The sequence below is a fragment of the Gymnoscopelus microlampas genome (genome assembly GCF_963454915.1).
Source record: "Gymnoscopelus microlampas genome assembly, chromosome: 20".
Classification (NCBI taxonomy): Eukaryota; Metazoa; Chordata; class Actinopteri; order Myctophiformes; family Myctophidae; genus Gymnoscopelus; species Gymnoscopelus microlampas.
In genome coordinates, this window is record NC_139957.1 from 18,604,256 (window position 1) to 18,619,734 (window position 15,479).

The 15,479-nt window shown below is 39.0% G+C and overlaps 2 protein-coding genes across 3 annotated transcripts; both read right to left on the reverse strand.

Annotated features, from left to right (window-relative positions):
• Positions 1-91: 91 nt before the first annotated feature.
• On the reverse strand, positions 92-5,853 carry LOC311036735 (proton-coupled zinc antiporter SLC30A2-like). The gene is made up of 8 exons (XM_084045649.1): positions 5,665-5,853; positions 5,044-5,255; positions 3,734-3,880; positions 3,349-3,502; positions 2,806-2,995; positions 2,546-2,651; positions 2,231-2,365; positions 92-440 (listed from the first exon to the last, which is right to left on the reverse strand). Exons 1-8 carry the CDS (start codon positions 5,727-5,729, stop codon positions 295-297), a joined length of 1,155 nt encoding a protein of 384 aa, XP_083901775.1. The 5' UTR covers positions 5,730-5,853; the 3' UTR covers positions 92-294.
• A 3,484-nt stretch (positions 5,854-9,337) lies between these two features.
• On the reverse strand, positions 9,338-15,284 carry dnajc5gb (DnaJ (Hsp40) homolog, subfamily C, member 5 gamma b). Of its 2 annotated transcripts, XM_084045097.1 has the most exons (6): positions 15,118-15,284; positions 13,676-13,804; positions 13,295-13,508; positions 12,104-12,257; positions 11,182-11,235; positions 9,338-9,900 (listed from the first exon to the last, which is right to left on the reverse strand). In XM_084045097.1, the coding sequence occupies exons 2-6, from the start codon at positions 13,786-13,788 to the stop codon at positions 9,794-9,796; spliced, it is 642 nt and encodes a 213-aa protein (XP_083901223.1). In that variant the 5' UTR covers positions 13,789-13,804; positions 15,118-15,284; the 3' UTR covers positions 9,338-9,793. The 2 variants fall into 2 exon arrangements, with proteins under 2 accessions (XP_083901223.1, XP_083901224.1); XM_084045098.1 differs by lacking the exon at positions 11,182-11,235.
• Between the last annotated feature and the right edge of the window lie 195 nt (positions 15,285-15,479).

The window sequence follows — 15,479 nt, forward strand, 5'->3', positions numbered from 1 at the left end:
CTTTTGACTATGATTCAGAAATAGTACACAGTAAAATCCTCATTGATTGACATCTTTATTTACAAAATGCATGTAAATATCTGTCAAAAGGATATAACATAATAAATATAAAGAGCCTATTTCCAATGTGGTCCTTTGGGTGTATTTCTAATACAGCATGTCAAGACATTGTTACAGGCTGTAGTTACAAATGCACAACACACCTTAGTTGCACAGTAAGTATTAAAACAAAGAACAAACCAAAAATCCACTGGCTTTCCCAAAAGTGTCAATGGTTTTTGCCACAATCAGTGTTCAGTCTATGAGGTCTTGGCACTTTGTGCAGTAGACCATGTCATCAGAGAAATGTTCCACTTGGACTGTGATGCTGGAAAATCCAAACTCAGAGCGGAGAAGATCTGTTGACTCCATGAGGACCATCTGTGGGTTGGCATCTTCCTCTGAACAATAAACAGAACATTTGCTTTGTGTTAGAGATAGGGGTGTTCCGACACTAATTTCATGATACGATGAGATACACGATATGGACTCACGATATCAATACAATATTATTTTCTTTTTTTTCTTATCAACATTGGCCATCATCTTCAGTTTAAAAGTGCTTTATTTATAAAACACAAAGTAATACAATTATACAAGCTTAAGGAACAAGTGAAGTAAGTTCTCACTATAAACCCTTTTGTTCCAGAGGACATATGGACACTAATAACAAATATAATATAAATACTGCTTAAGTATAAATTTCACTAAAATCATTGTCATATTCTTGTCATCTGGACTTAACCAACCCCACACCATCCATACCATGAAGCCATGCGCCCCACACCACAGAGGGTGCTGGGAGAGAGAAATCCGCTCGGTAAAGCGGGCCCTGCAGGTTACCCTGGGTGCCCAGTCGGTTCCCGAAGCGGTACTGAGGACACTCCTCATAGAGGTAGAAGGAATCCTCAACACGAAACCACTAGGATATGCATCATCAGACATTGCGGATCCGGACCCAGTGACACCAAACATCCTTCTTATGAGGCGGCCGGATGCATCATTGCCTCAGGTCATCTATGATGAGTCTGAGATGCTGAGTAAGGAAAGGTGGAGACACAGCCAGTTGCTTGCGGACCACTTCTGGAAGCATTACTTGCGATTCTACCTGCCTAACCTCCAGAGCCGTCAGAAATGGCAAACTGAGGAACCAAATCTCCAAACCAATGACAGTGATGATTGATCATAGACCCCCAGTTGCCTCAGGCATCGTGGCCTACTGGAAAAGTGACTAAGGTCAGGCCAGGCATAGACGGACGGATTAGAACAGTTGATGTTCGGTGTTCGGCTATACGTGCCCGGTGGCACGGGTGATATGACTTCCCGCATTGACCGAATGAAACAGGCCCCCAGAAGCCCCGCCCGGAACCTCACGACAGGATCAAAATAATCCTAAGTAAGAAAAGGTGGAGATACAGCCAGTTGCTTGCGGACCACTTCTGGAAGCATTAGTTGCGATTCTACCTGCCTAACCCCCTGCGAGAAATGAGGCTTTAAGTCTAGCTCAGCGTGAGCAAGAGAAATGTTTGGTACGGACCGCACGGACAAAGGGAAAGTCATGTAAACCTTTAGAGACCAACTAATAAACTGTGTTTTTCAGTTCATTTATATACAGTAGACTAGTTGTAGGCAATAGGCGGCACGTGGGCCAGAGCCGTCCCGCCAGCGATATACAAAAAGAAAGAAAGAAAAAGGGAAGTTATACCACACAAATCTTTATTCATTAGCTATCTCAAGTTATTATTGTATACAATAGTTATTATTGTACAAAATGGTCTGCCGCCAGGGCCAGTTCCTAAATTAGCCACTGATTATGTTCTGGCCCACCATCTAAAAATGTGCCTGTGGCAAAACTTATTTGCCGACCCCTGCAGTAGACTTAAGTATACTAACTACAGTATAGGCCTGGACCACTGGCGTAGCGGTCCACCTATCATGTCACTCCCCATCTCTCTCCCCATTTCCTGTCAGCCTACTGTCCTGTGAATAAAGCCATTAAAGCCCCCCCCCGCAAAAAAAGTATTCTACAGTATACTTGAATGTAAAAAGATACATAGATGTTATTGTTAATCCAAAAGCCAGAGCCCACTCTGTAACTAACAGCCTCTAGGCTTAAAATAGAAACTGATACGGTCGTACCAAGTACAGTACAGATCAGACATGAGTTTATTTGTTTCAGCTGTGAGTTTACCTATGGCCACGTGGACAGAGAGCAGCGAATGGCTCATACTGAGCCCCCACATGTGCAGATTGTGTGTAGCCTTGACGCCTCTTACAGATAACAGCAATTCTCTCACAGTGTCAACGTTTGTATCTTTAGGGGCACCTGTTGGGACAAATAATACTTTTACATACAGTATATGGGGAGAAATGATGTGTTGATTTAGTTGACACAAAGGCTAGAATGACAGGACATAACACCACGTGACATGATGCATGTGTATCAACATATATCCATAAAAATACTTTATGTGCTTATGTTTCCACACTGGAAACATGATTTTACCTTCCATGAGTATTCTTAAAAGATCCTTTAAGATTTTGAACGTTGTTCCCAGAACAAGAAGAGAAAACAGGAAGGTGCAAAGAGGATCCGCTATTTTTAACTTGGGCTGTGGATCATACAGAAAAAGCACACATTAGTGTGATTAGGGTAGCTTTTAATATCAGACTCAACTGATCATGGTTGTTAAGGGGGACACTGATTTTCTTTTTATGTCCCACTCTACAACAGAGATTGTGTCCCATGCTTCCCTTTGTACTGACCCAAAAGTAGATGATGATGGCAGCCAGTAGGACCCCGATACTCTGCAACAGGTCCCCTACAACATGGATGAAAGCTGCCCTCACACTGGTATTGCCATGGGAGTGGCTGTGCTCTCTTTTCGGTTGGCTATAGGATAAACCATGGCTGTGACCATGTGAGCTTCCAGACTGGTGGAGGATTAGGGCCATTCTGAATAATCAAATGAAAGCCTATTTAGAATGGATAGTAATACAATTAAATAAAATAACAATGGAAAGTGGCTATAGACTTCACCTTTTAGGACTTCAAAACAAATGACAAACACAATTACAGCCAAAAATGTCCATAACATTACAGACTGGAATGAAAATCTCTTGGAGAAAGCTTAATGTATACTTCAGCCATGTCGCTCACCAAATATAAGTGATGTTCAGTTCAACTGAAAATAATAACACACAGTCGTACAAGAAAGTATAAATTAGCCATTAGTTGCATCGGTGTATGGCTGAAATGCCCCCATAAAGAGTCCTAACAATTACAAGAGAGTGACCTCACGCACTTACAGGATGTTGACACCCACAGCACAGCCTGAAGTGATGACCATGATGTGACTGTGGATCTCATAATCGTCATTCATGATCCTCTGGGTGGCTACGAACACCAGCACACCAGTCACAGTCCAAATGGACAGAAGTGACAGCAATGCTCCAAGAATCTCTGTATTTTGAGAACAATTTTTAAGTTTAGTCATTGGCACCTGCATACAAGAGCAGGTACAAGAGCAATTTATGAATCAAATAATAAATCAATGGGACGCAAAAATAAAGTGCAAAAAAAGATTGCGGTGGACTTGATAAATCAATACAAAAAGAATAATAAATGGTTTGTACAATGTTTGGGGTTTACAAAAATGTAAATCATTGGTAGTTCTTGGTCTTTTGAGCAAACCTGCACGATGCCAGCCAAAGGTCATGTTTTTTGTGGGGGGTTTGGATGAAACCCACAGAGAAAATAGACTGATCATAATGCTGCCAAAGTCTGCCAGTAGATGTGCTGCATCTGTCATTATGGCCAGACTGTGTGCTGCATAGCCACCTGTAGGGGACGGAACAATGTCAGAACACCAGAAAACAGTTACAATTAATCTAGCAGCGCCATCAAAAGGGAAAACTGCAACTATGTCATCAGAATCACTAAAGTCCTCAAATGCAATGTAAAGAGGTTTGTTTTGGTGATGTTTTAGCATTTTAGCATAGAATTGCATGAAACTGATGAAAGTTATAGAGAATACTGTATGTCAATAGAAAATACATCAATTAATGCTTTTGTCGAAGTGTCGCTTAGAAAGACCCTTAACTGCTCCCTGAACGTTGTACTAATAGCGCTCATTGCTCCTATAATTAGGATGGGTAAATGCAAATTCAAAGTTTCACTTATGTGCAAATGTACAATGACAAAAGATTACCCCAAAGGAGTTGGTTGTCTAATACTGATCAGTGATCATTGACTGGAGGTCATAGTTTAACCACTTTTTTATTTACCACTGTGAAATGATTTCTTCTTTTCACTGTTAGGTATGGACTTACTGTCTTTTTCGTGTGTACTAGGCTGTGTAAGGAGCTGTCTTGTGACGAACATTGACACGAAGATGTTATTCATCCTTGGCCTTATCCTATGTCCACAATCTCAATATTATAGAACCATGACAGCAGTACATGCTGGCCTGGAATGTACTTATTGTTATGAGTAGGCTACAGCTTGACATTAAAAGGGAGGAAAGACATGCACAACCAGTCAACCACACCCCAAGTTGGGCAGGTGGTAAGCGGAAAAATGTAACATGAAAACTAAAAGAGAACGCTCGCACACTGTGGACTCCAGCTGTAGATTTTTTTTTAGGCTACAGCTTGAAACTATGGCACAAGCTCCCATCTTATCTTTATGTATTACCATTGCCTGAGACCTGCTTTTAATAGAGAACTACTTAACCACCATCCTGTGTTTATTGTTCTTCCGTGAGCTCATGGAATAAAGTTCTCTCTTAGCAATATTAAAGTCTCCATCTCTGTTTGCCTCAAAATTCTGATTGATCCAGAATTCCTCCACACCACATTCAGTAATAAGGGATAGTACAACACTACATGTCACTAGACACATCTCTTGTTCTATATTCTATCTGTATCTGTCTTCTCTGTAGTGGGCAGTGTGGTGAGTAACTTGAAAAGCTGTAAAGTTATTTTGATTGAGTTTCATCTTACCAATCATTTCTCCTACCATAAAGAACAGGCTGACAGTACAGGCCATAATAAGCCTCCTTTTGGCCAAGCGCTTCTCATGGCTTTCCATCAATGACACCGTGTCGTTTTCATGGCAATGTCCATGAGACTGCCTTACATTGTCACCAATAGATCTACTGTCACTGTTCTCTGTAGAAGGGGAGTCATTTCTCGCCACAATGTCCTGATATGGCCTGAGGGAAAGGAAGTACTATTAGGTTACATGGTTCCCATAGAAGTGTTATGTGATAAGCCACGTCATGTTTCCTTGCCCACAAATTGTGATTTGCCAGGAGCACGCACACAATTCTATTCAAACCACAAAACAGTGAAAGTATTAGTGCTTATTGTAAAAACATTGCATGCACAAATATAGACAATCCCAAAACAAATGGAAATAAGATGTGCACACTAAACATTCCTTTAGGTGCTGGGGAAGATTTCAGACCAGACCTGATGAAACGTTGTACCTAATCTAATACAATTTTCTACAGGGAGCTATTATACAGTGTGCGGACTTCCCTTCCTCTTTTGAAGATTTCAGATCCCCATAAGTTATCTTTGAAACTAAATCGAACTCTCTATTTATGAAAATATACCAACCTTATGAGAGGGATTGAATGATCTGAAGAATAATCCTCAGTGAGAGGGTGTTTCTCCAAATCCATTGATATTTCCAGATCTTTTATTGCATCGCATAAGAATCAATTTCTTTCCCATGTAACCTGCTAAAGGTTAGCCCCTTTAAAGCTCCTATAAAGCTTTTCAAGCTTAACAAATCTGCCACGGTCCAAAAAGGTGTACACTTACAGAAGCAAGGCTGTGGCCTTGGCTCAGCTAGGGGTGGGGAGCTGGGGCTGCGAAGAGCCAATGACAAGACTTGACTTAAAAGCTACATGGGCTCACGCAGGTGAGAATTACAACATACTGTAGCATAGACCACATCCTGTTGATATTTGGATTCTTTTTTTTTTAAGTGGAAATTATTTCTTTTTTTGTTGACAAACAATTGTATTTCCTCTTCTTTGAAACAGAGAAAAACAGGACTAATTTGTGTTGGCCTATTTGAGGAAAACAGTTTTTTTTATTAAAGGACGACTTCACCCATTTTAAACGTATCTTCATATAATAGACAACACACTCCAGGGCGTAGCTGCATTGGAAACTCCTTATATAGTTATGGCTGAGTCAGATCCATCAGCCAAATTTAATATAGGATTACATTTTATTTATTTTTTGCTGTTTTCTATTTGCTGCAATGTCGAGCTGCCAAAATCCAATAATTGTACTCTTATACAGTACTTGTATAGCGATACAGAACATTAAACCGTCTTGAATCTTAACAATTAATTCAACCACTGCAGTAAACAGGAGCCACTAACTTCAGCCTGACCTGTGCCTTACTGCCTTCACCTTTTTTAAATGAATAATCAGGGCCCCCTGCTGGCTTGACCAGTTCATGCACTGATTATCACAACTTGAAATCAGTATCTATAAAGCGCAAATGCTTACGAATATCAAGAACACTTGAATTTCTAGGTACTATGTGTACTGTGTGTGCACGGCTCCGCACGCATGCATATACGGGTACTTCTTGGAAGAAGAAAACTCATGCAGTGTATTTACAGTATTCCTCAACTTTATTTGATCACGTGCACACGCACGCAGATACCGTACCCAAAGTAAAAACTGACAGGAAAGATTTGTTTGAAATGTAATCATTTCAGGGAATGTCCTGGAAAGCAAAATAAAGCCTATTTCGTGTTAATCTTTGATCAAAACGCCACAGTTTAAAATATCACACAGTTTGACAATGTAATAAAATAAAAGCAGATTATAATATCCATCTAGATTCTAGAACAAGAACTTCTGTATTTAGAAACAATCATGGAAAAGAAAATAACTTGTTATACAACTTCAGTTAACTGCAAAATACATTTTCATAAACTACATGACACACTGACCAAGACAAAACTAAACCTAGGTCAAATACATTTTGCAAATAACTTTTAGGATTTGTTTTAACACTCTGGATTGTACAGGTTGGTTTACCGCATCGGAACCAGTCCGACGGTGTCAAGTAAGGTTTCGGTTTCAGATCAGTGTATTAAATTACTTGGCAAAAGTATTTCTATGAATTGGTTTTCAGTCATTGTGGTTTCAATGAAGCAAACATATCTTGTATATAAGTCCAAACAGTTATTTGCAAATACCATCAGCCATTTTTCTTTTATGTCATACTAGGGGGCAGGGAAACCCCACTCTGACAATGTATGATGTACTGCAAGTGCAAAATGGCTGCCTTGTTAATATGGTCTATTGACCCAGCCAGGTCTCTGTAGAACGGGTGAACAAACAGTCTCTATACACAGTAAACTAAAAAATGAGATATCAAATTAATACACACCATTATGTTGGGCTGTATTTTAATAAAGGCTAAACACAAAGTCTGCAGTGAAACAAGATGAAACATACACACACACACACACACACACACACACACACACACACACACACACACACACACACACACACACACACACACACACACACACACACACACACACACACACACACACACACACACACACACACACACACACACACACACACACACACACAAAAAACAATTCCTATCTTCACCATAATTTCACAAGACTGTAGTTACAGCCAATATAAAACCTCTCTCACTCTATGGAGCGAGTATCACCTTTCAAAGAGAGCTTCTTTAAATAATGATTGTCTGGCTCACTCTACCACGCAAAAAGGCTCTTCAGGTATGCTCTCTGACGCAGAGGAGTAACTGAAACGGATCTTAAATTTTACTTTCTTGCTTAAAATATTGTTAGCACAGACATGGGTGTAACAACATTTATGGGTATATTTCTCAGGTTATATAAATTCTAAGCACTAGTATGAAAAAAGCACTAGTATAAAAACCCACCCAGATCTATGTGCTGTTGCATGTTGTAGGGCAAAGTAGATCTGTTGGCATTGGCTATTCTAAATTAAAAATTCCATTGAACGAATTCTAAGTTGACTGCCCCACAAAAGTGGACATCACATCAATCAGAGAAGACCAACACATTCATGAACATCTGTTTTAATGCCCAAGATCATTTGAAGGTCTTTCAAATGACAAAGACTAAAATACTCAAACATGATAAAGCCTTAGCAGTCAAATTCATGTCACTTTAAAGTGTGACATGATTTATTTTTTGTAGGTCAACCAAGAAGTTACTCCCACCAGAGATTTCCAAAGGAGTTTTTGCATTGGGTTTGGGATAAATGAACAAAATCAGCTCTGTAGCAAACAAAGGCTTATGATATTCACGCGCTTTGCTCAGCAAGAAAATCTCCACAAAAGCAACACATTTTTCTTCTTTTTTTTTGTTACGACCCGTTACACATGTAATCAATATAAGTTTAAAAAGCTCATAACTGCTTAAAATGTCACGATTGAGATATTAACAGGTGTCATTAATGCTGTAGATTAGAATAAAATGTGAAAATATGTTAGACTTAAGTTAGCCACAGACATTTTCTTCTGCAAAACCCTATTGCTTAATTTATACTCCATACAACGATGTGGTGCGCCAAAAATAGCAGACCTACAAATTCACATTGCGCTTGTGGATCTGCTATTTTTGGCATGCGACAGCATCATACAAGGCAGTTCAAATTAGGCCTATAGGGAAATAAAGCATTGGAAATCTAGGGCGGGAGTAAAATGTCTCAATTTGTGTTGCCAATAGAGGGGATGTGTCATGTTTGTGTGTTTAGTCTTATGTTACATTTGATCTAGACTCTGATAAGCAAAGAGATCTTTATAGACACAGACAGGGCATTTGGTTCATATGGATTCAACTCAATGCTATCCATTTTTGATTAGCCTTACAATATCTACTGATTCAAAATTTCTACAGTCTTCTGTCAACAAACATCATCCCAGGGTAATAACAATTCTTTACAACAATGTAAAAAATAAGTGGTTTGGATGTGAATTTACAAGTGTGTAACTCACATGTGTACTATATCTGGTTTACTACCAGTTCTCTCTCTTCTCAGTGTGTGCACCTTTCAGTTTCACTGCATCTGCTGCAAATGGATACGAGTACCTCACCCCATGGTCTTTATTAATTTGTCCCAGGCCATTGTGATACATTCAAGAGATTACAACATGTTAAGGACTTTGCTTTTGAATGTGCCAAAAGGGCCCGATGTAACAGTGGTAATGTTTAGACTGAAGAGTTTAAATTGCACATCAATATCAAGCATCCAAGAACTCACAGGGATTGATCAGTATTTGCTCAACAGGCTTTTGTCATTTCTTATATGTGCAACATAATTTACCCATAAGTGGAAAAAAAGGAAAAAATAAAGGCAATTATAAACATAATTGGATTAAATAAATAGCCAACATTGTTTGATCAAAGCCAAGATAAACCCTTAGTATTAAGAAAGACTTGCCACGTATTTCAAAGACATAATTGCATGATCAAAATCTGCTTTACTCCTGTAAACAAATACCCTCTCTCTGATAACAAGTACATTTAAATAGCAACTGCAGTCTTTGGAGATATAAAGAACATTCAAAATTGTGATGCAAGAATAGAATTCAAACCCATGACCAACCAAGGTCAAAGTTAATCACTAAAGGAGTTGGTCATTGTCTATGGTTTAATTGTATAGCTTCTATAGAAGCATTCTTGCTACCAAGAGAACCACTCACTTATTCTTCTGTTGCAAGGTGGTACGCTGCAGTGCCATAAGAGCCAGAAGGCCCTGAATTGCCATTGGCTGTAGAGTGGGGCTGGATCACAATTGGCACATTCTCACCTGCAGGAGGAAGCAGTGAAATGTGAATAAGACCAGTCACCTAGGAAATGCATTATCTAAAACGTTAAGGCTATAATTAAAGTAGCATAAAGCTAAATGTTAGGTTCTGTTTAGGTTGAGCATAGTGCGTCAAATACTGTATAAATTCAAGTTACAATTCCCATAATCGAAAATCAAACATTATTTCAATAGGAGAAAAGATTAATGCATGTTAGATCCAGCAGTGTGGATGGCTATAGGTCCAACCATTATTTACAAATGAGAAACAAGACACATATTGGCTTAGTATAAATGTACATTAATTTGATCCGTGACATTCACAAAGAGGATTAATAAGCCACAACGTAAGGGACTTAAAAGTGATATTTCACGTTGGTAGCACAATTTTCAGCTCCTATATCCAAAAGACTTCAGACACAGATAAGCTGGGGTTCCACTGTCACATTATACATATTTTCTATCCAGCAGTTCTTATTACATATTATAAAATCTCTTATCGCTGTATATTTTTACCATTTGTTAAAACAAATATTGGTTGTTAGTAAAGCAAAGCACAGGAACTACAAACCAGAATGGTGTAAAGAGAGTGGCGACAACTCTGTTCACTACAAATGGTGTTCTGTTCGTGTTCTGTTCAGTTCCCGGAAGTTAACAGCAAACTCAAGCAAGCGCAGCAGAGCTGCAACAGAACAGACCGTTTGTGGTGTACTTTAAACCACTTAAACCCTAGTGTCTGTTGTGAGCTTGCCTTGTATATGAGCTATTTTTGGCAAAGAGATTTGGTGTCGAGGTAAATGAGGGGGCCTAGTATAGACACCTGGGGAACACTGATCAATTAAGTATAAATGGTTTATACTTATACCATTTAAAGCAAAAAACAGCAAATCAAGGTTTTTAAATATATATATATTTAAATATGTCAACAAAGCAGGTAACATTAGCTGTTCACACTCATATTAGAGAATTTTCCATTCATCTTTAACCGCTTATTCGGAGTCGGGTCGCAGACTCGTGGGCGTAACATTTTCAGCAGAGAACTCCTTCTTTTTAGCAAATTTTACCGTTCTTTTTAAAGTCATATTTATGCAACTTCATACACGTCAGTGTGCTATATGTTGTTAAAAATGCTCTCCGTATAATGCGTCCAAATGGACCACCAGAGGACTTCCGGGAACCGATTCATGTGATGTCTACATGAGTAACATGACGTTAGCGTATTTTGGACTTCGGCCATTCTCTCTTTACACCACTCTGCTACAATAGCAGGTCAATAAACTTCACCTGAATTGTCAGAGGTAGCATTAGGACTCGGCTGAATCACTATGGTGTCACCTGCTGTGAGACAAAATAGCACAACGAGTGAAATTGCTGTTTCTGAACAACGTGTACTTTACCACTGTGAGAATATTAATTAGTATTGAATATCAAAATGTTGCATCAAATAATGCTGAAATGAATTCTGTATTCTTATCAGGGGCCAGGTAGCTATGCTGCCGGTCCCTCATCATGTATCTGCTTCTTCTTTCGTTTTTTTCCTTCTTCTATCTAACCAGGAAATCTAGCTTCTCAAACATGCAAAAAAACAAAACTTGGCACATCAACATACTGATTGGGTAATGTAGACCCAAGTGAGCATAAACTTTCATATGCTTTAAGTTGGCAAGAAATATGAAGTCCATTACTCTCATAAACTGTAAAACTAACACATTAAACCCATCTCCTGTCTTCAACGTTTTGCTCATTTAACTCCAAACTGGGTACATGGCACCTTCAGACTGTCTTCCACAAAAGTGAATTTTATCTCAAAAACGTTTTGCTGTAAAATGTTTTGACATAGCGGTTTGAATTGTAACCAATTATAGTCAATGCAATGGGTGTTTGGGGGAGCTGGGCTCTAGGGGGGCTGCTATTAACATTTCCTAGTCACATTTTGTGCATGGCCACACACAAGTAAGAGTCCAGAAAGTAGAGAAAGGGGCTTTAATGGTTTAATGGACATTTTGACCCAAACAGTTCTGCACAGTGCGCAGGTATCTATAACTGTAGTTGACTTTTTTGTATTGTCTATGTTTTGGGTTAACACATGCCACATGTCAAAAATAGCAGATCAACAAGCTCACAATGCGTTGCAAAGCGACACGTTGTATGCTTGTATATTGGCTATTTTCAGTGCACCACGAAGCATAAATCAGGCTTCACTCACCTCCATCCTGTTCTCTGACCTGTGCCTCTAGGTCATCGACATCCATATAACCACAGTCCATCTCATCTTCTGGAGACTTGCACCTCCCACAGCAGAAACAGCAGCAACAGAAACAACAGCAGCAGGTGAAAATACTACAGCAAACCACAAGTGTCTGAGAGGAAGCAACAGAGAGAAAGATTGATGAGCTTGTATTTTTATATTTGCATTTGTTTCTTTTCAAAATTAAGAATTCACATTTTTTTAAATAAGCAAAACAAAAGTATACTCTTTGTATCCAAGTCAGAAGTTGGGACTTGCTGTAAATTGAAAAACTATGACAGAATTCTTCCAATTATCTTGAAAAGGACTTTAGTGGCAAAGGCGGCAAGGCTTTTACTTGACATGGACTCAATAACAGCCAGCCATGGTCTTGAGAGGCAGACTTTATTCAAGTACTCTATAGTCTACACCAGTGGTTCCCAAACTGAACCCCAGGCGGGTCCCCAAATTATTTTGGGGGTGTCCCCACTCCCCAGATGACTAACTTAATGTGCATCATTGTTTTCTCACTCAACAGTGAACAAACCAACATACAGTATAAGTGTATACAGGGTATCTGCAAATTTCTAAAAGGTACAATTTAATGCCTTTTAAGACCTTTTTAACACCAAATTGGCCAAATATGTATAGAGGAGATCAACGCTGGAGCAGCACGGACAGTTTAAGCCTTTTATTTATTTAGGTGCAAGTACAATGACTGACGTTTCGGTCTTACGACCTTCCTACCGAGGAAGGTCGTAAGACCGAAACGTCAGTCATTATGTGTACTTGCACCTAAATAAATAAAAGGCTTAAACTGTCCGTGCTGCTCCAGCGTTTATCTCTTCTGCATCTGTTGTCCAACTTGTCCCTGGCCCTGTGACGTACCGGACTGGCCGCTTTAGGCTGAGGCGCACTGTTAGACTTCCTTTGTTGTCAAATATGTATGTAAGAAAGAAGTAAATATTGTGAAACTAGCCGATCTACAAGATCTTCGGCTATTTTCACAATATTTATCTGTGGAACCAAGTCAAACTAAATGTAATGCCTCAACTCCTACAATTCCAAGTGCTTGTCAGTTCAAATATGATTATTTTGGGGTGGTCGCGGCCTGAAAAGTTTGGGAACCCTTGGTCTACACTCAAGCCCTGGTCCGAACAGGATTCTCACCTTGAACCAACACTTAGACATGAGGAAGTAGTATTTCACACTCTCCTCCCCAAACTGCTCAGCCACGTAGAGGCCCATAGAGCCGTACTCATCGTAGATCTTCCGTTTGTCCTCGTCGCTGAGGATGCTGTTGGCGTTGTTGATCTCCTTGAACTTCTCAGCAGCTTCTGGATTGTCTGGATTCTTATCGGGATGATGCCTCAACGCCAGTTTCCTGTAAATGAATGTCTGAGTGATTATGGGTAGTGTAGAAAGAAAACTTAGCAACACTGCAATGTTGCATTGCTTTATTTATTTTTTAAAGAGCAGGCTAGCCATAATATGAACCTAATTAATAACAGTAACTGAACAAGAATAAATGGGTCTTTTCAGGAAACATACCTATATGTCTTTTTGATCTCTTCGTTGGATGCTCCCTTCTCCAAGCCCAAGATCTTGTATAAACTGTCCCCTGCTGTGGACATTTTGCGTTGAGGTCTGTTTGGGTCTGCCATGGTTTATTGTTGCTTGCTGTGACATTATGAACACAACATTACAGGGTTAGGATTTGGCTCTGTCTGAAGAAGAATTTCACCAACGTCGCCAGAGCAGTATTGTGACATTAAAAATCCGTAACACTTTGTGATCAGCCCAATTTGATCTTGACAAAGCAAGAACATTACCTTATTAATAAGATTATTCCCGGCCATTTATAGCTACAGGATGCAAAAAGCATGAAATAGATCGATATGATTAAACTGTCAGAAGATCCTTTTATTCATAGCTACTGTGAACATTGTGCTGTGCAGGTCAATGTTTTGCTTTATTTCTTGATGTTTTATTGCTCTTATGTGACTTGATTGTTTTATGTCGTGGTCCACAGCACCATAACATTGTTTTGAAAGTTTACCTACTTACTTGATTGTTGGCCCAGGTGAAGTCAACACCTGCTATCTATGCCAGTTAAGACAAGGACAGTGTGGTCCTTTATTGAGTTGTGTGTGTTCGGTATGCTACAGTCATTTCACAACAGCAGTGGTGTAAAGTAACATACTCTCAAGTACTGCACTTAAGTACAATGTTGAGGTATCTTTTGCTTTACTGGAGTATTTCCAATTTTCTATACTTTTACTTCTATTCCACTACATCTCAGAGACAAATATTGTACTCGTTACTCCACTGAAAATATTTGACAACTTTAGTTACCTTGTAGATTGTTATTATTAGAAAACATGCAGTAACCACTTCAGCCCTATATATACTTTAGCTAGTTTCAAAAGATGCATGTTGAATACTTGAAATGGGACATTTCTTGTCTAAATGACTACATTTACCTTTGGCACTTTAAGTACATTTGAGACGAAACATTTGACTAAATTAGTTGTTTGAGACGGATCGTCACACCACATTGACCACAATAAGTGAAGTTACACGTTATATCTTAATCTTACCTCTTGATTAAACACAATGTTGACGGGTTGGGTTTTTTCAATTTTCAATACTTTTACTTCTACTCCACTACATCTCAGAGGCAAATATTGTACTTTTACTCCACCACAATTATATGATAAGTTACTAGTTACTTTGTAGATTTTGATTATTATTACAAAACATACATTAAAATGTTCTACTTTTGGTACGTCAAGTACATTTTGATACCAATACTTTTGTACTTTTACTCAAGTACATTTTGAGTACGGGACTACTAACAGAACATTTCTACATTGCAGTATTGAAACTTTTACTAAAGTAAAGAATCTGAGTACTTTTTTCACCACTGCTAAATTAGTTGCATGAGACGGAAGTCACGCCACAATAAGTGAAGTTACAGTTCGATATCTTACCTTCTTCTTGATTAAACAAAATGTTGACGGGTTTGCTGTCAATTCATAGAGTCCGAAACTTGTCTGCAGAGTCACTTAACGTTCTGTACATGATCTAAAGCTGATACATCGTTTAAATCAGCTAGAAATCAATTTTCACTTCACACACATACACACACTATGCAGGAAGTTTCAGAGAGGAAAAAAAAGTAATGAATCCTGTTTCGTCATTGGTAAAAAATCTGGCGTGCGCACTACTGCGCTTTAAGCCCGCAGGCGAAGCAACGCAGTTTTGTTCTTTTACCTTTGATTGATTGATTGATTGATTGATTGAATGCCTTATCAACAGTTTGCACAAAAAAGCACATGCGTACAGTTCTGTG